Source organism: Aphelocoma coerulescens (genome assembly GCF_041296385.1).
Source record: "Aphelocoma coerulescens isolate FSJ_1873_10779 chromosome Z unlocalized genomic scaffold, UR_Acoe_1.0 ChrZ, whole genome shotgun sequence".
NCBI lineage: Eukaryota > Metazoa > Chordata > Aves > Passeriformes > Corvidae > Aphelocoma > Aphelocoma coerulescens.
In genome coordinates this window covers 9,058,857-9,085,233 of record NW_027184085.1, presented here as the reverse complement: position 1 = coordinate 9,085,233, position 26,377 = coordinate 9,058,857, and the positions used below count along the sequence as shown (strand labels likewise).

The window sequence follows — 26,377 nt, the reverse complement described above, 5'->3', positions numbered from 1 at the left end:
GTCTGTCTCTCCCTGGGTGTGAGGACTGCTCCTGGCAGAGACTGGGGGGTTTCTCTCCACACAGTGATCTCTTGGAAGCCTCCAGAAGATGGCCAGTGGTTCCTTTCAGCCTTGGACCAAGGGTAGCTAAATCCCTTCCAGTCCCACAGTCTTCCTCACTTTTCCTGTTGGTGTGAGTTGCCTCTGCCCAGGGGAATCTGGTCTCACAGAGCTTTTCTGCCTTGCCATTCTCCTATCTCTGTGATGAGAGGAGGCAGCAGCTTTTGCCTTTATCCTGCTTCTGCTTTCCTGAGGCTGCTGCAAGCCAAAGCCTGTGCTCGCTCTTTCCCTACAGGGGCACAAGCCGTGCCTTGTCTGGTCTGGCTGTAGCCGAGAGTTTCCAAGGCCATGCTTTTGCAAGGGTCTCAAACCCTTCAGATTGGTGAGACATCTCAGCTGAGTGTGACGTGGGAGTCCTGCAGGAATGGGGCAGAATCCCCACAGGAAGTCCAGAAGAGCTTGCCGGTCCCTGTACTCTCCCTGATCAGTAACCTCACTGGTTGTCAAACCACAGTGTCAAAACCCCCGGCTCCCTCCGGATGCCTGGGGAGCTCAGGTAAGGGTGGGGCTCACGCGCAGGGACACAGCGGCTGTTCCCGGTGCAGGGAGAGCGGGATGTGCCGCTGGGAGCCGGGGCTGGCCCGGGCCCGCCCCATCGCCCGTGACGGGAGTGGGCGGAGCCCGCGGCACGCCCCGCCCATGGCCCCGCCCTCCAATCACGTGATCGATGGGCGTGGCCCCGCTGCCGAGCCCCGCTCTCCCGCCTTGCGCTTGCGCGCGCCCGGCACCGGCCGCCATCTTGTGTCGAAGGGCGGGCTGAGGCGGCCGCAGGTGAGCGAGGGTCCCGCACGCTGCACACCCCACCGGGGCATCCCTGAGTCCCACCGCGGCATTCCCGCATCTCACCGCGGCGTCTCAGCTCCCCACGGACCCTCGGGCCGCGGCCCCGCCTCCCGGGCCCCCAGGCACTGATGGCGGCGGCGGCCGTGTGGGGAAGAGGGCCTCGTGAGCTCCCAGGGTTCGGAGCGGGGGCTCCGCGCTGCCGTGTCCCTGCGGAGGCTGGGGTGCGGGATGCTGGGTCTGGGTGCCCGGGACTCAGGAGCCGGCGGGTAACAAAGTACTGCGACCTTAGCACCTTGGGCTGTGCGGTGGAGACGTGGAGTGCCCTGCACAGGTCAAGCAGACTTAGGTCAGGATGGCACCTGCCTTGGCAGAGACGGCAGCTGTGGGACCTGATCTTTCTGTCTTTCCCTCGAGGAAACTTTTTGTTCCTGCAACCCGTGGCTTGCCATCTCCCCTGTGATATACAGTGTTTCATCCTCAGTTGGGCTGGCCAGGCTCCCATGAGCCTGTTTCTGTAACACAAGGTGCTGCACATAAACTCTGCTTGAATTCATCCTGTGCATGTTCTTGTGCAGCTGTGGCCAGCATACCCTGAGTTCTGTTCTCAATAACCCCAGCTCACTTGTTTGGTTTGTCTTCTCCTGAGATATAGCAGTGTTTTTTATGTCATCTTGTTTAGGCCCACAACACCAATGCTATTTTTTTCACAGCCTGCCTGTCAAGGCTCATGTTGCCCTGTGGTAACGTGTAGGTGTGTCCTTATGAGGACTGGGCTAATCTTTTGGTTATGCCATCTCAGGATTCCTAGCTCTTGATAGCTCAAAATGCCTTTCAGAGGAAAGGTTGTAGCTAACTGTGGTGAGAATTTCTTTGTGCAGCAATTACAGTGGGCTGGGTGTTCATGGGTCCATTTTCCTTTCCAGCACTGCAGAATGGAGAACTATAAGAAGACCAAAATCGTGGAGAAACCTTGTCCTCTTCCTTTCACTGACCTGCCTGCTGATATTATTGAAATGAAGGTGAAGGACGGGAGCAAAATTAGGAATCTGATGGGCTATGCCATGAGCAAGATGGAGCAGGACTCGGTGAGGCAGATTCTTTTCACTGGCTCAGGCAAGGCTGTCAGCAAGACCATCACCTGTGTGGAAATCATGAAACGAAGGCTCAAGGAGCTGCACCAGATCACCAAAGTGCTCTTCAGACAGATCGAAGAAATCTGGGAACCCATTGTGCCTGAGGCAGGCCTCGATGCCTTGACAGTGAAGAGAAACATTCCTGCCATATGTGTCCTACTCAGCAAAGATGCCCTGGATACTCAGGAGCCAGGGTACCAGGCTCCAGGATCTTCTGATGCCTTCTGGACTGAGACACTGACAGCAGAATCGCAGGGACAGATGAAGAGGAAGCAGGGTGGAGGCCGGGGAGCCGGCAGCACAGGGAAGCACCCTCGCTCCACCGGGGGAATACTGGGGGGGCCCTGAGGCAGCGGCACCACACGCGGCTCGGGGGAGCTGTGGAAACCAGCCCGGGGCTGTGGCTGCACAGCTGCTGCTGAACACGGGGACTCAGAGGTGTGAGGGGAGGGCAGGAGGAGTGGACTGTTAAAACTGGGTGTGATCGTAGCTATCTGAAAATGTGTTTTCACAAGTTCCCTTGCCAGAGGCTGCCAGGCTGTACTCCTTAGGGGTTCTTGGAAGATGGGAATTGCCTCTGCTTGAGCAAGAACTGTTGGTGTGCTGTCAATGACCCCCATTGAGGGGGCTGCTCCCCCCAGTCAGGTTTCCGGTGCCCGGGGGTGCAGCAGCCTGGGCAGTGGGACAGACACCTGCCTGTGTGCTGGGTGCAGGTTGTTCTGACCGGTACAAAGCGGAGACAGGACGTGGTGTGGAATTCCCCTGCAGCTGCCAGCATCGCCAGGGCTCATGAGTGTACAGACAGCAGGGCACAGGGTTGGGCCAGCCATTTCTGTGCCTGAAGAGTCCTTCTGCTGAGCCTGTCAGAGGGGGTTGAATGTAGGACTGCCAGGATATAGCTCCGTCTGGCATCACTTGCACGTAGCTCCCTTCGGGTGAGCGGAGCTGGCGGTCGCAGTTCTCTCTCCAAACGGGCAACAGTCAACTCATGTTGTAACCAGCCTGAAATCCTATGGCTCTGTGGCTGTTCTGGGGTGGTGGTAATGGGAAGCTCTAAAGGATACTGTTCTTGCCTCTTTCTTCTCCTTGATAATGCAAAAAGATGGGTTTAAAATAAAGGTGTAACTTCATGTAACTTGGAAATTTGTCATGTCTTCCTCATCCCACTGGAGGTCACCCTGTAAGCACTGGTGGTGGGGCTGTGGCTGCTGGCTGAAGCTCTGCTCTTCCAGCTCTCCTGCTGTTCTGCGTTTTTTCCTCTCGTGACTGTAAATGGACCCTGATCCAAGAGGACGTTAATATCCAAATATTGACCTCCTTTCACATCCAAAATAGATCAAGGTTATGGGTTTTATCTGTGCAGCTTTTTGCTAATTTTTTTTCCTCTTTGAAACTGGCTGGAGCTGTAGCCTCAAAAAGACTCATCCTGGACTCTGCTGAGTGAGGCAAAGGACAGATCATCTTTTCTTGTGCAGTAGTTTCCCTCCTGGAGCAGTTCTGGTAAGTAATTCTGGGCAGGGGAGAAGGGCTGTGACAGGCTGTGAGCTCTTGCCTGAACAGCCCCTGCTCACACTGTGTCCTGGGCACTCCCTGTCCTGCACACTCTTCCCGCGTCCCTGCCTGTGTAGTGAGCTCCAGCTGGACCCAGCACTCTGCACTGTCAGTTAAGGGGTAACAATAGAAGTGTTTAAAGAAGAGATTTTACCTAAGTGAGGAGGAGCAGGAGAGGCGCAGTGTGTTACCCGTGCAGCCCAATGCCTTCAGACTAGACTCCGCCTGCCTGTGCGGCGCACAGACACCTGCCTTGCATCCAAAAGAGCAGGGACTGTGCCAGGCTTACATGCCTGCTCCTCCTCTTCTGGAGATTTCACTGCTTCCTGCCCCACTATCTGGAGGTAGTCAGGGAAACACTTGGACCTGTCCACTGTGCCAGCACATGGGAGTTCTGGGGATGGGGCAGAGTTAATCTTTTATCTTTGTGCTGTTTCCAGCTGCTGCTCCCTTACATCTAAGGGGGAGACTGCTTTTCTTGACTAATTAGCAGATTAGCCATAAATGCCAAGGAAGATACTTGAGTGTCTGATCAGATGGCTTCTGACATTTCAACTGGCAATGTGTCTGTGTTTACTCAAAACACCCTCTTACTAGAGAGCCAGGAGCCAGGTCCTCAGGCAGCCTGTATAGCCTTCCCTCATGGCCGAGCACGTTTAAAGCCTTCTCATCAAAGCTGCTAAGTGATTGTTACTTTTGTTTCACTGAAAGTTATCCTCAGCTAACGTGGTGATTCTCCCTTTAGGACTGAGCTTTACCTGATCATCACACCCATGGGTTTGGGTCAGCCAGGAGACGTTCCAGCTCCCTTACTGCTCTGCCCTTCGCCCATCCTTCATCCAGCTGCCTCTTCTGCTGTGGGGACGCACCATGTGGGGATGCCTGGCTGCCACAGACCCCTGTGTCACTGCCGTGCATCTGTGTCACCAGGTGTACTTGGGGCCCGGATGTGGCTTTTCAGAGCAACTGCAAATTCCTGCGGGTCTCCAGGAACCACCCCTAGGCCCCCTCCTGCTGTCTCCCAGCCATCCTTTGGGTGTCACATCTGTGTCATTCACCAGAGTATCCCCGCTTTGGGGTGATGCCCCATACCAGGGTGTCTCTGGCTGCAATGCCCATATGGAAGCTGGCAGCTGTGCATGGGGTCAGGCTGCCCTGTACCTCAGTTTCCCCACTGACAGAACGGAGAAGCCAGCTGTGCTGGCGAGGGCTGGCGAGGCTGATGCTGCCCATGTTCTCAGGTACTGATTGTCCCTAGATGTCCTGTTCCCTCCCCTCCCTGGGTTATGATGGGGGTCTCTGCCTACCCTGCCGCCTGCCTGTAGCTCTTGTGACCTGGGAAGGACCCCAGTCGAACCCTGGCAAGTCCGTCCTCAGCATCCTCAAGCCCCGGTGTGTGTGGGATCAGGTGCACGCGTGTTCGTGTGTGTGTTCGTGTGTGTGTTCGTGTGTGTGTGTGCAGGGGCAGGGCGGGACAGGCAGCAGCGGTGAGAGCCGGGCGGTGGCACGGCAGGGCAGGCAGCACCGGAGGGCAGGGACAGCAGGACGCAGGCAGGGCTGCACCAGCAGCAGCGGGGGGGCAGTACCGGTGAAAGTACCGGGGCAGCACCGGGGGCAGCACCAGGCTCAGTACCGGGGTCATTACCGGGGTCATTACCGGGGGCAGTGCCGGGGGCAGCACCGGGCTCAGTACCGGGGGCAGTGCCGGGCTCATTACCGGGGGCAGCACCGGGCTCAGTGCCGGGGGCAGTGCCGGGGGCAGCACCGGGCTCAGTACCGGGGGCAGTGCCGGGGGCAGCACCGGGCTCAGTACCGGGGGCAGTGCCGGGCTCAGTACCGGGCTCAGTACCGGGGGCAGTACCGGGCTCAGCACCGGGCTCAGTACCGGGCTCAGTGCCGGGGGCAGCACCGGGCTCAGCACCGGGCTCAGTACCGGGGGCAGTGCCGGGGGCAGCACCGGGCTCAGTACCGGACTCAGTACCGGACTCAGCACCGGGCTCAGTGCCGGGGGCAGTACCGGGCTCAGTTCCGGGCTCAGTACCGGGGGCAGTGCCGGGGGCAGTACCGGGCTCAGCACCGGGCTCAGTACCGGGGGCAGTGCCGGGGGCAGCACCGGGCTCAGTACCGGGGGCAGTGCCGGGGGCAGTACCGGGCTCAGTTCCGGGCTCAGTACCGGGGGCAGTACCGGGCTCAGCACCGGGCTCAGTAGCGGGGGCAGTGCCGGGGGCAGCACCGGGCTCAGTGCCGGGGGCAGCACCGGGCTCAGCACCGGGCTCAGTACCGGAGGCACCACCGGGCCGGGTCCCGCTCCGGGCCGGCAGAGCGCGCGCTGCCCGGCGCTGCCTCCCCGCCGCTCACGTGGGAGCCGGGCGAGGGGGCGCGTCCCGAGCCGGGCGTTCGGCCAATGGCAGGCGGCGGGCGGGGGCTGACCAATGGCGGGGCGGGGGCGGGGCGCCGGCAGGCCCCGCCCCCCGGTACCGGCGGGAGGGCGCGGGCGGCGCGCGGGGCTGCGGCACCCACGGGCGGCCGCGGCGGGACCGCGCCGGCTCCGAGCGCTCCGCGGGGCCGCGCCGGGGCCGCTCCGCGCCGGGACCCCGCGCCGCCAACCCGCTCCGAGGCGGGCCCCGGCCCCGGCAGCGCCGCCCGCCCTCCCGCCGGCACCGGGGTCCCGGCGGTACCCGGGGAGAAGCGGAGGCAGGTGGGTGACGCCGGGGCCCCGCGGCGGGAGGGCGGAGTTGGTGGGACCTGTTGCTGTCCGGTGCCGGGCGCTCCGTGGGTGTCCCTCTCTGCGGGGGTCGGAGGCCCCGGGGAATCCCGCAGCCGGGGCTCTGCCCGACCCCGGTAAAAAGCTCAACGGGGGCTGCGCTGACCCCCCCACTTGCTTCCACCCAGCCCCCGGCTCCGTTCGGGGTGTGGGACCTCGCAGCGCGGTGCCGCCGGCAGCAAAAGGAGTTGGAGGGTGGACAGGGCATCGGAGCGGGGCCAGGGCTGTCCGGAGTCAGCCGGCGGTGCCCGGCGGAGAGCGTCTGGGCCGGGATGAGGCGATGGGCCCCCCCACTGGGGACACCTCCAGCTTGGTGGCCCACGCAGGGGATGAGGGGCACAGCCAAGGCTGGCAAGGGGGGGCTGGAAAAGTCCCCCAAACAGCGTCAGACCAGGGAGCTGCTGCAGCCTTAAAACTCCAGCAGAGCCCCGTGGGCCCGGGGGTGGCCGTCCCCTGGCACCCCGACAGCCCACCCTGAGCGGCTCGCACAGCCTGTCCCTTTACGCCCATGGTGACGGTGGCTTTCTTCCAGGTGCTGGAGGGAGAAGAGTGATCCTGTGTCCTCACTGCCCTGCCAGAGGAGGGGAAGCCGAGAGAAAGCCTCCCTGTGGTGTGGTGCAGCCCGGGACACAGCTGTGAGCAGCCAAGCTGACAGGGTGACACCGTCCTGCTGCCGGCCTGGCCCCATCCCCATCCCACCGCCAGCACCACGGCCGTCGCCTTTGTCCCCTGCCAATGCTAGCAGGTGGAGGCTGCACGCTCCATCACTGCCCTGGCATCCCAAGCGCGAGACCGAGCTGTGGGCCCCGCCGATTCCTGCGGGACAGTGGCCATGGGGGCTGCTCTCTCCACCGGAGCGATCGTGGCAATTTCTTTTAACTGTGTCATCGCGTTGCTCATCCTCATCCTCTTCCTCATCCTCTGCAAAGCCTGCAGGACCCCCTCATGTCCCAAGAAGACCCCAGCTTCTGATGTGGATGAGTCAAGGAATGAAGAGAAGTACTTGCTGCAGCCCTGATCTGCCTGGGAACTTGGGTGTCGGGGAGTGTGCCGAAGGAGTTATGCCAGACTGGATGCCTGTGCTGGGACTGGAGTGCTGGACCAGGCACAATGAAAGCTGAGGGGACACCAAACTGCTTGCAGGGACTGTGACAGGGGCCACAGTCCTTTGTGGTTTTGGTGTGTGAAGTTCCTGTGAATGCCCACAGTGATGATGGGGATAGAGAGACAAGTGATGGGGATATGCTACAGGGACAGTCATGCCTGTCCCAGCAGCCAGTGAGCACAGTAGGAGCCCTGCCTTCAAGTGCACACCGTGTTTGGGAAGAGCTTGTGGGCTCCTCTCTGGTGCTCATTGCCTGGGACAGTGGCCAGCTGGGGGCCTGGAGAGGGGAGGCAGCAGGGCTGGCACAAGTGCTTCTTCCCGAGCAGGCTGGCTGCTCCGTGGCAGGGTGTGCCCAGGGGGAACCGAGCAGCCCCGGCCCTGCGGGCAGAGCAGGGTATTACCAGTCCAGATGTTTGGTGGTGGCCCTGGGTGCCATATGCCCTCAGCCTCAGGTGGGCATTTGGCATATGTCTGCCCAAGCAGCGGGTTTAACGAGGCACAAGAGGGCCTGCACGGTCTGCTTGATCATCCCTGGCCTGTCTGTCAGTCATGAGCACTAACGCTGCTAGGCAAACGACCCTCCTCCTCAATGGGTGCCTGTCCCTGCCCTCCCTCCTGCCTGCTCCCAGCTGAGGCCAGCCAGTGGGATTTGACCTGCCTGTGAGCAGCATGCCCTTGCTGGCATCCCCGATCCCACTGAGAGCAGCCTGGTGTGGCTTTTTCTTGGGGAGATGGGAGACATGGGGGGATGAGGGTGCCTGGACAAACAGCTCTGAAGGTTCTTTGACCCTGCCTGTTCCCTGGGGATCACAGTGGTTCTGTGGGAAGGGATGCTCTCATCTGGCTTGTCTGCAAGCCTGGCAGCTGCATCCCCCACCCTGCCAGCGGGTGCTGTGGGTTTTGGAGGGCTCTGCCTTGCCTTTCCTAGAGCCGAGCAATAGCCACGGTCACCACTGGCATAGCCACTGCAATAAGGGGACAGGAGGGTGGGGTGGGAGGGACGCCAGCCAGGGTCCCTGCACAGGCTTGGCCAGGCCTGGCAGAGCCTGCAGCTCCTCCCCATGTCAGGTGTAGCATACACATCCCTTTGCAGCCTTGTTTTTACTAGACTAATAAACAGATTGTAGGCCCCACGTTGTGTCTCTGAGCTCTACCCAGTGCCTGGAAAATTCGGGGGGAGGTGGCACGACCTGCAATCCCACAGGGCTGAGGAGCGGCTGCCCCAGGGCTGGGGCTGATGTCTCTGGAGGACTGCTCAGGGATGGTGATAAGGAAGGGCTCACGTTCATCTGTGGCTTTTAAATGCTGGGTGAAACCTGACTGGGTGTTTCCTGCCTGCCTGCCTGGCCTGGGGGCATATGGGAGTCAGCAGGGAGCATTCCCCAATCTCTGTGCCAGAGGCACTGGAGAATTTCCAAGCTTTTTGCCACCTCAAAATCCAGGTGTGGAGTTCCATTTGACTTGCACAAATGCCTGGCGGGGCTACAGCTCAGAGCTGAGTCTCTCTGGCCACCACTCCATGCAGCCATGAAGGCTTCCTGAGGGCTGGTGGGACCAGCCCCAACTCCAGCCCCCCCCCCTCCCCCCCCCGGGCTCTCATCTGGTGCAAGCCCAGTCAAGGCTGGGGAAAGCCAAGGGCCATGTGGCTCTGGAGGGCCAAGCATGGTGAGATTTGCCTAACACCAGACATGACTGCACACCACAGCTCTCCCAGCACCTCCATTTATTTGTCAGGGCACAGAGGCGAAGTGTTCCTGCTCTGCAAAAAGTGGGCAGCAGGGGCCCGTGGCTTGCATGCCAAGCAGCCACCGATCAAAGCCGAGCTTGTTTGGCCAGAGGCTGCCCACAGAGTCATCATTCCCCCCTCTCACTTCCCTTCCTTGCTCTCTGGCTCTCTCACCAGGCTAAGCAGCTTCTCCAGCTTTTCCATTTCCACCTCAGGACCTTTCTTCTTCACCTCCTGGCCTTTCTTCTCCTACAAAGAGACCAAGCAGGATAGAACTGTGAGCAGGGAGGACAGCAGGGATGAGGAGGGGTCCAACACAGCAGGGCTGCTGGAGTGCTGTGTCTGAGCTCTCACCCCTCAGTGGAGGCTGATCCACAGGGGGATGCACCTGCCCGTCTTCATATTTCAAGCCCAAGATGCCACGACATGTGAAAGCTCCTATGAGCTGGGAAAGGACACTAATGAAGTGTCTGGATGGGAATGGGAGGCGATCTGTTGATTCACAGTGACTCAAAGCCTCTTCTGCCTCTCTCTTCCTAGACCTTCTTAGATCCATGGGACTGGACCCACCCTCTAAGCTATTCCCCCAAGCTGTGGGTAGGTGCCAGGCATGCAAGACTGCTAGGGCAGTGACAGCAGTGCAGATGTCCAAAGCTCCCCAAAACAGCCCCACCATGCCCATCCCATGCAGGTGCTCCTGGGCAGAGGCAGCCACAGGAGAAGGGATCATCCCTTTTGCACCCAAATGGCTTTTCCCAGGCGGGCAGCTGGGTGTTGAGAGCCCCTAACCTGGTGCGGAGAAGTGAGTCAGGGCTCCCAGCTGTGTTGTTAACTCCTCACTGAGGCTCTCCTGCACCTGGACACACTATAACATCCCATGGGACAGCCCTGTGCCTCACTGCACACTTCTATGCCAACCCTGATGCGCACCCCAGCATGGGCAAAGAGGACAAGCACTTCCCACAGTTCCCTAGCACTTGGTCCAAGCATCCCAGGGGCTCCGTGCCTCAGTGCTAAAGCAAACCACCAGCATCTTGAGAGAAGTCACGTGGCACAAGGGAAAGAACCTGGCCAGTTCAGTCCTCTCTTGTTTGGGAGCAGCAGGAGCTTTCCAGGCCTGGCACAGGACGATGTCCCTGCTGAAGGCACAAATGCCATTCAGTGCTTTGGGCAGAACAAAGTTTCTGCTGTGCTGTGGGCTGCAGCATTGCTCTCAACAGAGTTCTGGCACTTTGGGAAAGTGATTAACTGGGCTTAGGCTCTCCAGGTTCACATCATGTCAGACACAGCTGCAGCGGAGGAATTTTCCAAGCTACACTGAGCCCACCAAGCCCTACTGCAGCTGAGCATCTACACCATGGGATTTCTTGAAAACAGCATCCCCACAGTCACCACTTCGATCACAAAGTGCTGCCTTTCAGTCACAGCCTTCCCCTTTGCCAGCCTGCTGGATCTCACCTTGCCTCTGGATTTGGTGGGATACCCCTGCTTTGGGGCCGGGGAACTCCTCTGTGCACAGCATGGCTTTGGGCAACCCAGAAAGCAGCTGCCAAGCACAGGTGAGCAGGAGGACTGGCACAGTCTGGCAGGTGGGCTCAGGAGATGTGGCAGTGGGCCTCCAACACTGCAGCAGAGCAAAGTGAAAGGAACATCCCTGACCAGGCTTGGTGGCAGCCTGCAGAAAGCTGCTGTACTGGCTCTTCTTGGCATCCCCAAGGCACAGCCTCTGCTCTCCGGGCTCTCAGAAGGCCAGGGGAGCAGCACTCAGCATCAGAGGAAGGAGGCTGCCAGCTTTGCTCTTTCCCCACTTAGAACAGATCAATTCTCCTCCCGCTGAATCAGCCCCGCTAATGGCCGTGGGTGCAGCAATTACAAACACACACCTTCCCTTCAGCGCTGAAGAAATGCCAGCACACGGCACGGAGAAAGCTGCGAGCCCACATGGATCTCACCACATTTCTCTAACAAACATGGGCATTGCTGAGTGATGACAATGCGCAAAGCAGTCCATGGGGAATCCCCGTGTCCTTCCTCATCCCAGCACAGCACAACCTCGATGGAACAGAGGTTTCCTAAGCTGCCAGAGGACACTGCTGAGATGAAAGCAGTCCTGAGGGGAGGATGGGGACAGGGATATTTGGAAACCCCTCTACTCCCAAGAAGACAGCCCCACTGCTCTTCTAAGCACTGGGATGAGCCCGGGTTGTTTTATTTACTGAGTCCATTGACTGCATGGTGGGACAGGGCTGGTTTGCACTAATGCCAACCGGTGAGCAGTGCCCTTCATGGCTCTGGTCTGGGCATTGTGAGCGATGTTTGTAGTAACAGCCCACACCACAGCAGAGCATCTCTGTGAGTGAGAGCCTTGGGATAAACACAGCTGCTCGACGTATTTCAGGACTTAGCTATTTCTGCAGAAAAGCTGCCTTATTGTCTGACAGCGTTCAAACCCCTCCCTTTGGCACCCTGTGTCACACACAGCACCACACAGAGGTGCTTGGGACAGGCAAAAGAGGCAACTGCTTTGCTCAAATGGGAAGAGAAGATGCTGAAGACACCTCCATCAATCCATCTCTATCCCAAGCCCTTTAATCTCCCCACCATCAGGTAGGGTCCCTGACTGACATCCTCCAGGCTCACGGGAACTGTGTCTAAGCCTTGCTGAATTCACCAGCCTCAGGCAAGGCTCAGCTCCTGGTCACCAAACTGTCCCTAAAACTTTGACTTTCACACTGGCTGAGCTCCTGTGGTGCTTCTGAGCACGCTGCAACAAAGCCACACGCAAGCCTGTAATGAGCCGTAACCGAACCAGAGCCCTAATTTAACGCCACATAACCAAGCAAGCAAGATGACACAGGGAATGGAAATTACAATGTCCTTTTGGGGGCACTGGAATGGAAAGTTTCCCTTTATTCTGCCATCTGCTTCTCCCAGGGTACTTGTGAGCTGGCTAGGCCACTGATGGCACCAGCACAGCACTGTGGGATCTGCTTGGATGCACGTGGCCGCTTCCTACAAATCTGGGAGCTCTGGCTGCATCAGGTCTCTGAGGAGCAGTCCTTCTTGGAGGAGAGCTATCGGGATGTCCCAGAGCGAGCATGCAGGAGGCGGGGAAGAGTCACCTCCACACGCGGCTGCCGAAGGGCTCTGCCTCCCAACAGATGCCACAGCCAGGTGTGGAGAGGGCACTCGTGGGGCTCTGCCACCATGTGCGCAGCTGAGCCTGTTCTCCACCTACATCCCTGCTTATACCACATCCACGGGGCTCATTAGGAGCTGGCAGTGAGTCAGGGCAGAACATCCTCCCCATTAAACTGTTAGAGGCAGAGCTCAGATTACATGGGAGGTCTGTCCCTGAGGAGTTCATGGAATGGGCACTGAAGCTGCTCAGAGCAGCGTTTGCATCGACTTTATTGTTAACTGCTTCCAATAGGAGAGTTCCTATCGAAATGGTGATGAGGGACATGGCAGAAAAGCTCACGGCAGGGCCAGAAAAGGTGCTGTGTGGGGATGGACTCTGCCCTGCTGACAGAACATGACCTCGGGGGGGGGGGGGAGACAGGGAAGAGACCTCCTATTTGTGTCCATGCTGCTGCATTTGTTGCCAGGTTCCTCATGGCCCTTATGCTCCCTTTACCTCATGTCTGGGATTTCCCTGACTCGTCAAGCAGAGAAACTGAGGCAAGGGGGCTCCTAGCCTTACAGGCAGTGTGGAGGACCCTTGATGGTCCTCTCAGCCCCAGGGTGAGTACTGGCACTGCAAGTGAAACAGGAGGTGGGAGATGACTGAGGTGAAGCCTCAGAGGGAAGGGTGGAGTGAGGACTAGGACAAAGATGAGGACAAAGACAGGCTGCTTGAAGATCCCAGATCCACTTCCTTGGGAGCCTCAGCCACACTCTTCCCCATGCTGGCACATGCTGAACTCTGCATTCAGGTTATGGGACTCATTTAAACCAGAGTCTTGGCTGATGCTTTCATTCCCTAGTTGAACAGTATACCACTGAGTTAATAAAACTCTCCCATAAAAACCATGATGCTGGCACTTTTCAGCATCCATGTCTTTTTCCCATTGGTGGAATAATCATAAAACATCTGCTCTGAAGTTTCGATTAAACAAGGCCAAACATATTTATGTTTAAAAGCAGCAAGGAAGTCAACCTCACAGACTTGAACATAGGCAGGAAGGTCCCCACAGCTTCCTCGGGAGCAGAGGTGACCCTTTACCCTGCTGAGCTTTGGCCAAGGGGCACAGGCCTATCTCTGTCCTGCTCTTATCATGACACTGATGTCGTTCCTTACGGGATGGGACTTCTGGACACAGTCATGCTGGAACAGGATCTAGACATTTTATAAAGCAGCCCAGTGACCTAAAAACTGGCTTCCCATGCAAAAAGGGTTTAAGCTTTTACAGAGTTGTTTTGAAGGGGGTGAGAAGCTTCAAGAAGACACCCAAAACTGCTTGTTCTCATTATCCTCAGTGGGAAAGGGCACACAGCCTGCCAGGTGTTCAGAGGTGTATTTCTTTGGGAGAAGATCATTTATTGTTCTTTCTACTCTGCTCAGGCGTAGGTTAAGGTGATAGCTCCAGCGTAAGGGCCCCTCCATTACCAAAACACACTAGTGACTGGTCTGGTGAACTCAATGAATGAAAGCAAAGATGAAGCTTCCCTGGAGCATTTCCATCAGGAAGACCAAGGAAACCCAAACTCCTTCATGAATACAAAAATTTTCCTCATCATCTCCCTGGGCCACTAACCAAACATTAAGAGGATCGACAGGAATATGATAGGAGCTGCAGTCCTGAAGCCTCCCAGGTCTACCCCATCGTGATCCTATTGCAACCCAGTGCTGTCATATGAAGCTAGAGTTATGCTGAGCTGGGGATGATGTCTGTGCCAGGACCACTTCTGGGCTCTCAAGAAATCCATTTACATACAGCAGCAACATGCTTTTCAATCATAGAGAGCCTTGAGGAACACTCACAGCCTGATCTGACAGCATTGCTCCTGGCCCATGGAAGGATTAGCTGACAGACCAGAGATAAGGATTTAGGCTTGTTCTGCTACTGTTTGGAAATAAATGATGCAGTAAATGTTTTTGCAGGGAATGAAACCAGCAGAAAAGCCCAGGGGATGGCTGGGTCATTCAGGTGACAGCAGCCACACAGGATCATTGGCCTCAAAGGATGCTCTTACCTCCAGCTTCAGGCACAACCTGTGCACTTCAGGGCAGGAACCCCCACCTTGCACAAGCTCACATCTGCCTGGCATAGGCACTGGTCCATGCCAAAGCACAGCAGGGCACACAGGTCTCAGGGCCTCAGCTGACCTGCCTTTGCTTGTTGGAAGTCACCATTTAAATTGGGTAAGTCACAGTGCTGGGACCAGCCTGAGGCTCAGCAGCACATCTGCCAGGAAAGGCGTGGGAGTGAAGGTCAGGATACCCAACAGGCAGGAAGTACAAACAAAATTGGATCAGACCTGGAAGCAGATGGGATTGTCACTGGAAATAAACCAGAAGGAATTGGGCAGGGCATGTGGGCAGAGGTCACCTGTCCCTAAATGGTGGGTAGCTGCCCACAGTACACCATAGGGGTGGTGGTTCACAAACATCCGTGGGAGAGGGGAGGGAATGCCTGATGGAATGGATGGGCTCTGCAGCAGCAGAGAGCTAACAGCCTGGTCAAATCATAGCCACCAGAGAGCACAGCCATCATCACAGCTCTGTGTCTGCTCTGCCAGGGGCTGGCTGGACTCCACATCCTTGCTCACCCCCACTGCAGTGTCCTCTGGCCAAGCAGAAGTTGTGCACACAGCAGGAGCCGATCCCTGAAGAACGTTCCCTGTTCTTGCTAACTCCAGAGCCTCGAGCAATGTCTCTTACAGACCACTAATTTAGGCACCTAAATATAGCCATAAAAAGACCACATTTAGCATGAAAACTTCAGTGAACAAGGCCAAGCTGAGTGCAGATTTGTCTCATGGCTGTCCCCACAGCTCCTCTGTGGCATTACAATGATTTGTTACCTCCTTCTGAATTTATCCCTGTACCAGCTGCAGAAACCCACCAAAACCATTTAAAACTATTGGTCTTCTGCCTTTTGATTGTCTGACACAAGTTCAAAACAGGGATGTGGTCATGACCCTCAGTTCATGAATCACCAAATAAATAGCTTTAAAGAGAAGGATAAATTTTAAAGTCATCCCAACATCATCCTAAGACATTATGGGTCTGAAATGAGCCAATACCCTTAACTCTGCCCTGCACAGATGCTCTGATTAGGAAGCATCAGCAACAGGGTCCCAAGAGGTCACACTGTTTTGTCAGCCCTGGGGACAATTTGGCTACACTCTAACTGTGAGCTCTGGGTGTGTGAGATGAAAAACAGCTTTCTTTTGGGTGTCAGCACCCATAGTCACTGAGATGAGCCAACATCTATAGGCTCTATTCAAACAGAACAGCCTGGTGAGGAAACAAACTCTTCACAAGGTACATGGGAAAGATTTCCAGTCAAATCCTTTAACTGACTTGTACTAAGCACTGAGAAAAACCACTGTGTGCTCATTGTGCTTGGCAATTACTCTGTCCTGGCACACTGAGACCTCCTGAAGAAGTCAGAGTGGAATAAAACCCCTAAAAGCTCTCTCGTCAAGTCCAGGGAATCCTGGTGGTGCAAACCATCATTGGGATAAGGACAGAGGGATGGGATGCCCTTTCCTTCACCTCACTATGGGGACAGGCAGCGCATCACCCACTCAAAACCCTGGATCCAGCCCTACTGGATTCAGATTTTCTGCAGTGCCATTTAGCTCATCGGGATGGGATCAATTACTTTAATTAGCTCTTAACTTGTTGGGAAGCCCCAGTACTCAAAGCCTGTCTACATGCCATGTGTTACAATAGCATGGGATGCAAAGGCTGGCGGGGACATTAGTTCCCGGTGTTTTAGCTGTGGGATCTCTCAAACCCAAGCAGAGGGGAGGAAGGAAACAAGAAGGGGATTTTAACTGAGATTGTCCATAAAACCCACTAGACAGGCCATACCTTGTGCTCTAGCTCGACTTCAAATACTGCTGCAATTCCAGTGACACCCAGACACCAAACCTCAGTGTAACCTAGACAATCCAAAAGCTGCACAGGCTTCCCTAACTCTTGCACCTACCATGAGGGGCCACATCTGCAGCACCTCTTCACTTGGGCTGGCAAACCAGAAGTGAAAGGCTTGGGCGCACACAGAACCCATAATCAAACCTGTCCAGAGGGATAAAATCAAGGATATGTCCTGCAGAGTGCAGTGACCCCAGCATTCTTAAGCTGCAGCCCTTGATTCCTGGCAGGCAGCACTCTCAGCCACCCAGCAATGTTTCCTTATCATTCAGCATCTCTTTCTCTTTTTTTTTTTTTAATTACTTCAGCTTTACTTTAGCATTTTGCCATGCCAGCTCAGTAGGCTGTTACGGATTAGAGTTTAATAAAAGCAATCAAACACGGATGTGAACATGCAGCTCCTGCAACTCTTGGGTACTGCTGTTACGTCACAGAGCACAGCATCTCATGAGAGAACATTTGCAGTTGTGTGAACAGTATATTTTAAAAAGTTGCAGTTTTTTCAATACCTTTTTCTCTGGCCACCATTGTTAACCTACACATGTCCACCTTCATCACCCTTTAACTGCCTTAAGGAAGTCCAGTTGCTGGTTTTGTTTTGTTTTGTTTTTAACAGTTCCTTCTTTGATTTTTTTCAATACAGTTCATAAAGTATTTGCATAGGAAATATATCCTTGGTTGCTGCTTATATGGGAGCATGTGAATATACTTCATTTTGGATAAATACAAGTACACTGGAAACCGGATTTTGCTATTATTAGAAATAAAAATAAATGTCCTCGCTCACAGAAGGCTCATATGTAATAACATTAAATGCCAGTGGCATGAAAGATGTATTATGACTTATACTCTTATGCTTATGAAAGAACTCAGTCTGCAATTTAATGTCAAGGCACATGGCTCTCTTTCTCTTTCCTGCTCTCCATGACTGAACTTAGGGATGCTGCAGAAATTGCACTAGATATTTTAACCATGTGAAAAATTGTGTCATCTCAACAATGTATACTCCTGTGTATTTTTCATGTAAATCACAGAGTCACCTGGGGTAGACCTAGGAGGAATTAGTCCATTAGTGCACCCTTGTCCTTAGTGGGAGCAGCTGCTCTTAAATTGCTTCTGACAGATGCTTGTCCAGCCCTTGGGGTACCCAGCACAAGAGGTCCTAAGCAGTGGATTGTCCCACTCTGCTCCCAACACCTGCACAGCCACTTCTTTTGAAAGCCCCAGGAATGGTGCTGCCAACTCATCTCCTGGTGACATCTGTCAGCATGTCCCTCTTACACCCACTGAAACCTTCTCCCTAAGTCTTTTCCTGCTGTATTACCTCAGAGCACTGCCTTCCTTACCCTGCCAACCCAGGATCTCTTTGGGAGTGCTCATCTCTCTCATCTCCCTGCTTCCAGCCTCCCAGCTGGCTGCACTGTCCTTGCTGCTTTCCTGCTCCTCATGTCCTTTAATGCTGGTACTCAAAACTGGAGCAGAGGTCTTTGCACAGCAAAGCAGTGCAACAGGATCAGCTCATGTTTCCTGCTCACTCCTTTCCTGCCTGTGCTGTTCAGTACATCTCTGCTCAAGAGAGATCTTTTTCTGTTCACCTCCTCAGTCAGTTATTCCAACCTCCTTTCCCTCTCCTTCTATTTGCCTCCATCCTCACCGAAGCGCATCCTGTTTACTTCAGACTGAGTCTCCCCGTTTGCCTCAGATTAAATGAGTTGCACAGCTTCTCTCCACCTGCTGCACAGGAAACAGCCAGGCAAATGATAAATGCCACACAAACACTCCCAGGCCTGGGAACCAGATACACTGTTAGCCTGGACGGCGTGGGACGTCACACTAAATCGCATCAGCCACGACTGAGTTACGCTGCAGCATGCAAATCAGGGCTTAAAAGAGGTCAGCGAGAAGCTGGACGCAGGACAAGCACAGGAAATACTGCAGCTAGAGCTGTTGCTCTTCCCTGGGATTTCACACAGTTACAGCAGCTGAGAAATCCCTTCCTGCCCCACAGACAGACAGGGCCCAGCTGTATCCCACCACAGCACTGCTTTGCCCTGGGAGCTCCTGCAGATGGCTGGTGTCAGTCCTCTCCTGGAATGGGTTTGGCACAGTGCTGGTTGTTGCTGCCTGTTGAGGCATCTCCACTGTGAGCCCACACATCCTGCAGTGATGCGGAGTTTGTGTTTCACACTCCCCATCCACGTTCAGTGACCCAGCTGCATTGGACTGTCCATAAGGGTCTGAGAAAGAGCAGCACAGAGAATATGATTCATACTGGTCTGACTGCAAACACAGGGCTCAAGCACTGCATATAAGCCAGAAGCAGACAGGATAAAACAGTGCAGGAGAATTCCAGCAACACACAGGGAGGCAGCTCAGGGAGTGCTCTTCTGGGGCACAGGCACCCACAGAACCACTCATTTCCTTCTGGGAAGCACTGCCAGCAGTGTGCTGATGTGCCCTGACCTGATCAACAGCTGCTCTGTAGGAAGGAACCCAGAATGGACCTGAATATGGGCTCCCTGGCATGCAGTGATGGGGATGGCAACAGGGCTGGAGTAGGGGATGCTCCTGTCCCACCAGCAGACCCAGATTATCACGTGCATTACCACGTGTCCCTACCCATGCCTCACTCTGACCCTGCCACCCAGGAACAGAGGGTGTTCTGGGTCCTGTCTGGAGGCAAAGATGAGGTACACTCTGAATAAGAAGCAAGTCTAGATCCTGTGTTCATGTAAGCTGTTCAAGCAGGAGGCAGCCAATTTTAACAACAATCCAGTCTTAAGATGCTGATCTGGCTCCAGCCCAAGTCTTTGTACTAAGCTCCTTGACATCCTGTTTAGAAAAGCATTATTAAAATCTAATTGCTTCATGCATATATTGCTGTTTTAATTAGAACAGAAGCAGGAGAGAGAGATGGGAGCAGTAATCAATCTCTCTGGTACTAATATATTTTTGAAGAAGGAACTGGCCATAGGAAAAGCCAATCTAACATCACCTGTGGAAACCAGAGGGAGATATTCCTACTGATTGTCCACTTGGCCAACAGCACAGTCTCAGTGCAGCCAGGGGTGGCCTCCCTAAAGTGCTCTTTGCTTCGAGACACTGACTGGGATGCTGCACCTGAATTAATTTTGTACGTTTGCTGCTGTGTCTCTGTTGTACCAAAATGTAATTACTTCAGAGCCATAGACCAGTTAAACCCATCTGCTCAGCTGGCTGCTGAAACTAATGGGTACTCTTTGCAACAAAGTAGTGCAAAACAGAGGCACGCTGGAAAGCAAATTATGTAGAAGTCATCAAGGTCCTTAAGGCAAGCACCTCCCAAAGTAATCTCTCCACTGCTGAGCAAGTCCCACGGGTATCAAAGATAGAAAAAGGTTACCCAGCAGCTGGCAGATTCAGCAAAACAGTGGCCAAGATGGCAAAATAAATTACCTGACAGATAATTGCAGATGTAAGGTCTAGAGGGGACCTGTTGACAGAGGTTAACTCACATTGATGCATATCCTTAACCCAAAGTGGATGTGTCCACTACAGAAAATTCTTCACCTAAAGGGGTGTCTAGCACTGGAAGAAGCTGCCCAGGGAAGCTGTGGTATCACCAACGCTGGAGGTATTTAAAAGATGTGTAGACATGGCACTCAGGGACATGGTTTAGCGGTGGGCTTGGCAGTGCTGGGTTAACAGCTGGAACAATGACACAAAGCCAGTTACTTTCACAGTGAGGCTTTCAATGACACACAAATAGTGTCATTGAAAGCCTCAAAACACCAGCAAACATGGCCTGATCCTTGCCTTACTCTTTGTGTTGCTGGAGCTGGGACAGGCAATGGTTGAGGCAATGCTGCCAGGCAAACAGCCACCATTCCTCCTGGGGGCCCTTGGAGGAGGTATCTCCTTGATGCAGATGGCAGAGATCTTGTCACATCTGGATACCACTTCTGTCTGCAGATTCCAATGGCATAGTCAGATTATCATCTCAGGAGGGGTCACTTCTTCCCTTCTATTTCCATTTCTGTCATTTCTGGCTCTTCTGTTTCCATTCTGACCTGAGCCCAGGCAATGATTTCTGGTATTGCCCTGGTATGAGGAAATCCCTGAAACTCAGATGTGTCATCAGGCTGCAGGTCTGGGGGAAACTAGCAAGGACTGAACAAGAACCTGGTGATGTTTTGAGAGTCCTGAACATGACAGCCAGAGTTATTCCTCTCTACCAGCACAAAGGAGATGCCTAAACTTGCCTAGAGGAGTGGTGGAAGCAATTGCTTTGTAGAAATAATGTTGCCTCAACCCCCTATATCCCACTGCTTTCCCATGCAACAGTTAACCCTGTGGATCCTGCATATAAAGTGCTGGGAGATGCAGACATCACAAATGCCGAGGCATGGTGGTTTCTCCAGGCCCTTTGCTGATCCAGCTCTTCCCCTCTCTGTGAGGGAATAGTCACCATCATTTGAGAGCTGGGTGAGACACAGCCCAGCAGGGGATGAGCCCATTACGGTGCTGCATGCCTGGCATCAAGAACAATCCTGGAAAGAGATGTTTTCACAGCTGGCAACCAAGCAGGAAACAAAAGGAAGACAGAAATGAGGCCCTTGTGCTCAGAAAATTAAATCCAAATTACAGTAATTATACTTTCACTAACACCCTATTTGCCATAAAGATGCATAACATCCTTAGGTGAGAGATGCAACTGTCCTGAAGGTGAGAAGAAGGTAACTGGAGAAAGAGTGCCAGCCTCTCCCTAGCTTGTAAAATCCTTAAAAAGTCTGGATCATCATGAATGGTTGTTTGTAATCTAACTTCCCCAGCAACCACCTGTAAATGAGTCAGCAATCCAGCAAGAGCAGCAGAGAACCCATAACAGAACTGATTTATTCCAGCAATCCATGATTTAACCATAAAGAAAGGCATCGTTTTCTATATGACAATCTGGGGTTTGGATGCTATTGTGATGTACATAACATGAGACAAATTCTCACCTCACTCCCTGATGAAATCACATCCTGTTGGAGGCATGGCATCACTGACTAAGTTGGGCTCATTAGCATAATTTTGAGTCCTTGGAGCACAGAAACTTAATTTGGGTTCTGCACCCAAGCAGAATCAAGCACAGTGGAGACCAGCCCTGGCAGACATTGTTGGTACTTTCTTGATCACTTCCTTGATTTCAGTCCATTTCCCCATGTGGAGATCTGGTACAAAGCCTTTCAAAGTCTTTGTGACCTCCATGGCACCAGGTCCTCTCAAGACTTTGTAAGTGGACTCTGCTAGATCAGCTGAGGAATGAGTAACAAATTTGAAATGCCACTGAGGACACCAACCCACCCTCCCAAATAAATCTGCAGACTGCTCTGAGATTTCATCCCAGTTATTTCACTGCTAACTGCTCTTTTGGGGTGATTTTTCAGCTGGTTACTCTTCCTACTTCTGGCATAACTTCTGCACTCTCCTGGTTTACCTCAGATGTGCACTTGCCATTTGGCTTGGCACCAGAAGACAAGAAGAGAATCACAGAAGGTTCCCTCAGGAGGGACAGGTGAAGCCAAGGATGGCTACAGAGGCTGAGGGTGAGAACACCACTCAGCCCCTGTGTAATCTATGGTGTAAGAGCACCTGTCAGTCTAGTAAGCAGCCCAAGTGTTTGCTATTTCCTGTCATACAATAGATAAGAGCTTCAGCAGATTTTCTGCAGAAGGTTGCAACACAGGCAGGCAGTTCCAAGCCAGAAGGCGCTAATTAAGAAACACTAGGTGAGTGTTAATGAAAGAAATTTTGAGAGGTAAGAGAAAGCAAAGAGGATGAACCCTTCTCACCTCCTGTCCCTGGTCCTGTGTGCCATGTTCTTCGTCACTGGAAAAAAGGGAAAGAGCTTTCTAGGGAGGAAAGAAATAAGAAAAGTAGATGACAGCTCTGCTGGATCAGTGTGTCTGTTCTCTGCCCTGGTGATGAAAAACAGGCTACAAAAGGTCTTCATTTTCAGCTAATGGTTTCACCTACAGAAAGAGAGGCAGAAGGTAGTTTAGGGGTGAAACTGAGGTGTTGATAAACCAGACTGAGGCCAGAGACTAGCAAGACTGTTGATGCCGGGAGGATTTGCACTGAACAGATACTAAGAGTGCTGGACTTGTTCAGCCTATAGAAGACATAGTTCTGGGTGACCTAACAGGCACCTACCTGCACCCAAGTGGAGGATATTAAGAAGCCAGAAATGGACTCTCTGTAGGAGTGCACAGCAGGAGAATGAGTCATAACAGCCATAAACTGAAACAGGGAAGGATTCAACATGACATAAGAAAGTTTTTCTCCACTGTGATAGTTAGTCATTGGAACAAGACTCCAGAGTGGCTGTGAGATCTCCAGCCTTGGAGTTTTTCAAGAGAAGCCTAAGGCCTGAGCAACCTTGTCTGTTCTCAGGGCTGTACTCGCTCTGAGCTGGAGGCTGAACTAGAGATATCCCAACATCACCTCCAGCCTGAATGTGCCTGTGGCTCTACAGTCCCAGAATGTTCTTCATCACCAAGTGTACACTGGTGGATGAGTCTTGCAGCTCTACCCTACTCTGCTGCTACACTCTTATTGCAGACAGCATTTCTAAGCAAATGTGCTCTTAAACCTTATATTGCTCATAATGTTAGGAGCAGTGAAGAGCAATACAGCCATCAACTGGGCAATTCCCAGCCCCTGGAGAACACAGGCACAGAGGGGACCAGTTCTCCAGCACCCTCCTCCCAGGGTATCTAGATGCTGTGGAAGCTACACAGACCAATTTGAATGTTGGTGTCAAAGGGGTAAAGAGAGGAAGAAGGTCCCTCAGTGAAAAATGACAACCGGGAAGCACTGGAGAAAACCCATGGAGAACAGAAGCCTGAGGCAGATAGGGATAGGACCAAGGAGGAAGCTGGACTAAGAGCCTGTGAGAACTGGGGATGAGAAAGTGGGGATTGTTCCCCCATGCCTACCCACAAGTGGAAAAGCTGACATAAGAGGGGAACATACATAATCCCAGACATGTAGGACAAGTATATGTTTTCCCACTATGCTTGTATCAATGGCAGGAAAGGGATAACATGGGCTTAGTGTCAATAAATTCCCACTGTTTTTGTTGCTGAGTGCTTGCAGTTTGATCGTTTAACACACAGGCTAAAAACCAAACCATAGTCAACATGACTGAGGAGTTCAGGAGCCTGTAAATCTCTTCACAGGCAGGTATGTGGCCTGTTCTGAGCTGTTATTACCTCTTTGTAAAAGCTGTGAATCTCTCTCTGTAATGCTGCCTGACAATTCCCCTATCATTTCAATAAGATCAAAAAGTGGAAGTAGATTTAATATATTTTTAAACCCAGAAATAACCTTAATGATTCACACAGCTTCAGTCAGTCCTGAACCCAACAATGACTCCTCCTGGAGCTAAAACAGAGCTTTCACTAAAAGACAAAGTGTTTTGACCTGAAGGTGTTTGAGGGATAAAGACAAGCTAGTGCCATGCTAAATACGTATGCTCAAATCCTTGTTTAATTTGGTCAGCTGCCAAATCCCATTATATCTCTGTCTGCTAATTTTAAGGAGCTTTCCTCCATTGCAAATCCCTCCCCATGCAGGTGCCTTTAGGATGAGATCAAGTTATATTTTGTTAAAATATATTTAATTATTATATAGAATTGTATTATATATTATATACTATATATTATATGATCTATGGTCTATGATCTACGATCAATGCATACAATATAGAATATAACTGTATTACATATATAATCTTAGATTACAAATTTTAAATTATAAGTTATAAAGCATAATTTACTTTCAAGGTCCTCAAAACCTTCTTGAAGTCATGTTTCCCAGGCCTTAGGTCAACCATCTCGGTCTTTCAAGACTTACTTTCCATTTTTTTGTCAATCAGTCAATCAATCAATCAATCAATCAATCACCTCCACTGCAGAGTCAACCCTGGATGTGTGCAGAGACCCCTTCCTAGTTACATTTAAAGTTCTGCTGGTCTCAGTTCTCTTTAAGTGAATCCATGCAGGTGTTTTGTAGTGCTGCCTCTTTTAAGCAGGGTGTTTATTTTCCAGAGAAAGTCCATGTTCAACCATTCTTTCAGACATAAATAGTATCTTGACAAAGGCTTACCACAGGTCTGAGTCAAACAGCAATTGCCAAGTCATGGCTGCAAGCCCATGGAGTACCAAGTGTATAAGGGGCTGTGATGGTGATGAAAAGATCTCATGTTGATAGACACGCAATTCTGTCTGAAGCAGGGGAAACAGGTCAATCGCAATGTTTAAGTTTCCTCTAGGTCCTTCAACCACACCACATAGTGTGTGGCATTTCTGCAGCACCTCCCAGGCCAATCCAGACAAGCCTTTCAAAAACCTGGGGTTACTCACTCACAGGGAGAGGCAGGGACAAGGAGCACTCAGGGGGGTCACTAAAGCCTGCAGAAACCCAAAAGCACAGGCTGTGAAGTACAGCCACAAAGGCTGTACCTCTCCAGTGAACCCCTGCCCGTGACTTCAAGCTAGGTAAGGGACAGGGATAGAGAGGAGGGGAGGTACCAATTGCCATGTCTTGGGGTAACCCCTGCTCAGCCTGGCACCACAACTGAGTATTTCGGAGAGACGGGAACCGAGGGCTGGAGCTGTCTCTGCCAAGCCATCTCTCTTTCTTCCTTTGCAGGCAGGCAATGGTGGTGCCCCATTTTCTTGCTGCTTCTGTAAGTCAGAGCTCAGACTAACCTTGACTTGAAATGCAGGTCTGACCAATTGCAGAGACTTTGCCTACCACACCAGCGTCTGAAAAATCATGGCTGGCAGCACATCCCTGGCTATGAGCAGGGTAAAAACACTCTGAAGAATGAAATTTCCCCACACAGCAAGGTGCAAGCAACTTGGAGTTTTTCCTGTCACTGCACAAGGGATCGCAGATCCTTCTGCAAGTCTTCATACCCTACAGCTGGTTAGGATTTCCATACTTGGTCACTGCACTTCAGGTTCAAGCTACCCCAGGCTCTCCCTGTTACGGAAGCAGGACCCACATTCCTCTCTTTTGCTGGTTCTTTAGGCTGGAAAACCCCATGAGGTTCAACTGAGCAAGACAGGACCTCCACAGCCCTGCTTTTGGCCTCGTGGCAGCAGAGGAGAAGAGGTTTCTCAGGGTGGGTTTCCCTTTCACTTGTGCAGCCTAACTTTTTCAGTCCCCAGTTTGCAGGAGCCATTTGGGCTGCAGGGCTTTTACTGCACAGCTTTTAAAGCACAGCTCTTCTTCTTGAACAAGCAGTTCTAATTGAAACCAAATCCATCAGCCTTTTGCTCAGCTCTATTACAAACTCAAACTGAGAGGCAAAGCCTGGCATGCTTTTTTTTTTTTTTTTTCATTGACATGAAATGCACAAAATTATCAATTTCCTGAACTCCCACTGGATGTCCATCGGTTGGCCAGGCCAGATAAAAATGAGAGCCTTGGAGCTCATTTCTCCCGCTTAGCAGGTTCCCTCAGTGCAGATCAAAGCAGGAGGCCTAATCCTGGAGAGGGATGAGCATCCTCCAGTCTCACAACTGCACTTGCAAAGTAGTTTCTGGTCATTTTGGTGTCTGACTGTTTTGGTGTCTGACTTCTGACAGCAAGTCTATATAATCATCAAAAAGTCAGACGAGGCAAAAAAATGAGAAAGCAGTAACCAAACAGTGCTGATACTCATGCTTCCTCCTGTGCTTCTGGGAAGGATCCTTTCCTCTTTCCTACAATCCCAAATCCTCAGGATGTCAGAGCCAACGCCAGCATCCAAGTGGGGAGATTTCTGGTCTAGCTGAGCAGGGTTAGTGTGCATCCAGACAGCACAGGTTTACAGGGAAAGGCAGTGACTTTTATTAACCCAAGTAATACATAGCTGGAGAATAAAATACCAGCTGTAGGGCATATGCACTTCTCTTTTCTTCTGCAGCATAAGTATTTGCTTAATAAAAGGTGCTATCTGTGCCCACAGACTTTGACTTGATTACTGTATTTGAGACCATCCTGACCACAACACTCCGAGCCCCCTGGGAAAGGCAGCAGTTACCAAACCTGATCAACTTAACAGCTTTAATCTGATACATTTCCTGGGGGA

General features: G+C 52.7%; 3 protein-coding genes across 7 annotated transcripts in view; 2 read left to right on the top strand and 1 right to left on the bottom strand.

The window, feature by feature from the left end:
* Nucleotides 1-74: 74 nt before the first annotated feature.
* On the top strand, nucleotides 75-3,158 carry RPP25L (ribonuclease P/MRP subunit p25 like). 5 transcript variants are annotated; one of them, XM_069002511.1, is made up of 2 exons: nucleotides 75-595; nucleotides 1,806-3,158. In XM_069002511.1, exon 2 carries the CDS (start codon nucleotides 1,815-1,817, stop codon nucleotides 2,361-2,363), a length of 549 nt encoding a protein of 182 aa, XP_068858612.1. In that variant the 5' UTR covers nucleotides 75-595; nucleotides 1,806-1,814; the 3' UTR covers nucleotides 2,364-3,158. The 5 variants fall into 5 exon arrangements, with proteins under 5 accessions (XP_068858612.1, XP_068858611.1, XP_068858613.1 ...); XM_069002510.1 differs by lacking the exon at nucleotides 75-595 and adding an exon at nucleotides 798-870; XM_069002512.1 differs by lacking the exon at nucleotides 75-595 and adding an exon at nucleotides 897-1,213.
* A 2,982-nt stretch (nucleotides 3,159-6,140) lies between these two features.
* On the top strand, nucleotides 6,141-8,568 carry ENHO (energy homeostasis associated). Its single transcript, XM_069002170.1, has 2 exons — nucleotides 6,141-6,264; nucleotides 6,863-8,568. Exon 2 carries the CDS (start codon nucleotides 7,163-7,165, stop codon nucleotides 7,346-7,348), a length of 186 nt encoding a protein of 61 aa, XP_068858271.1. The 5' UTR covers nucleotides 6,141-6,264; nucleotides 6,863-7,162; the 3' UTR covers nucleotides 7,349-8,568.
* Nucleotides 8,569-9,161: 593 nt separating this feature from the next.
* DNAI1 (dynein axonemal intermediate chain 1) overlaps nucleotides 9,162-26,377 on the bottom strand; it is a 139,376-nt gene continuing 122,160 nt past the window's right edge. The window contains exon 20 of the mRNA XM_069001410.1: nucleotides 9,162-9,410. Coding sequence (XP_068857511.1) covers nucleotides 9,303-9,410 — 108 coding nt within the window. The 3' untranslated portion in view covers nucleotides 9,162-9,302. The remainder of the gene's footprint in view (nucleotides 9,411-26,377) is intronic.

Coding starts and splice junctions, on each gene's coding strand:
- RPP25L (XM_069002511.1), top strand. CDS start 1,815: ATGGAGAACTATAAGAAGACCAAAATCGTGGAGAAACCTTGTCCTCTT.
- ENHO (XM_069002170.1), top strand. CDS start 7,163: ATGGGGGCTGCTCTCTCCACCGGAGCGATCGTGGCAATTTCTTTTAAC.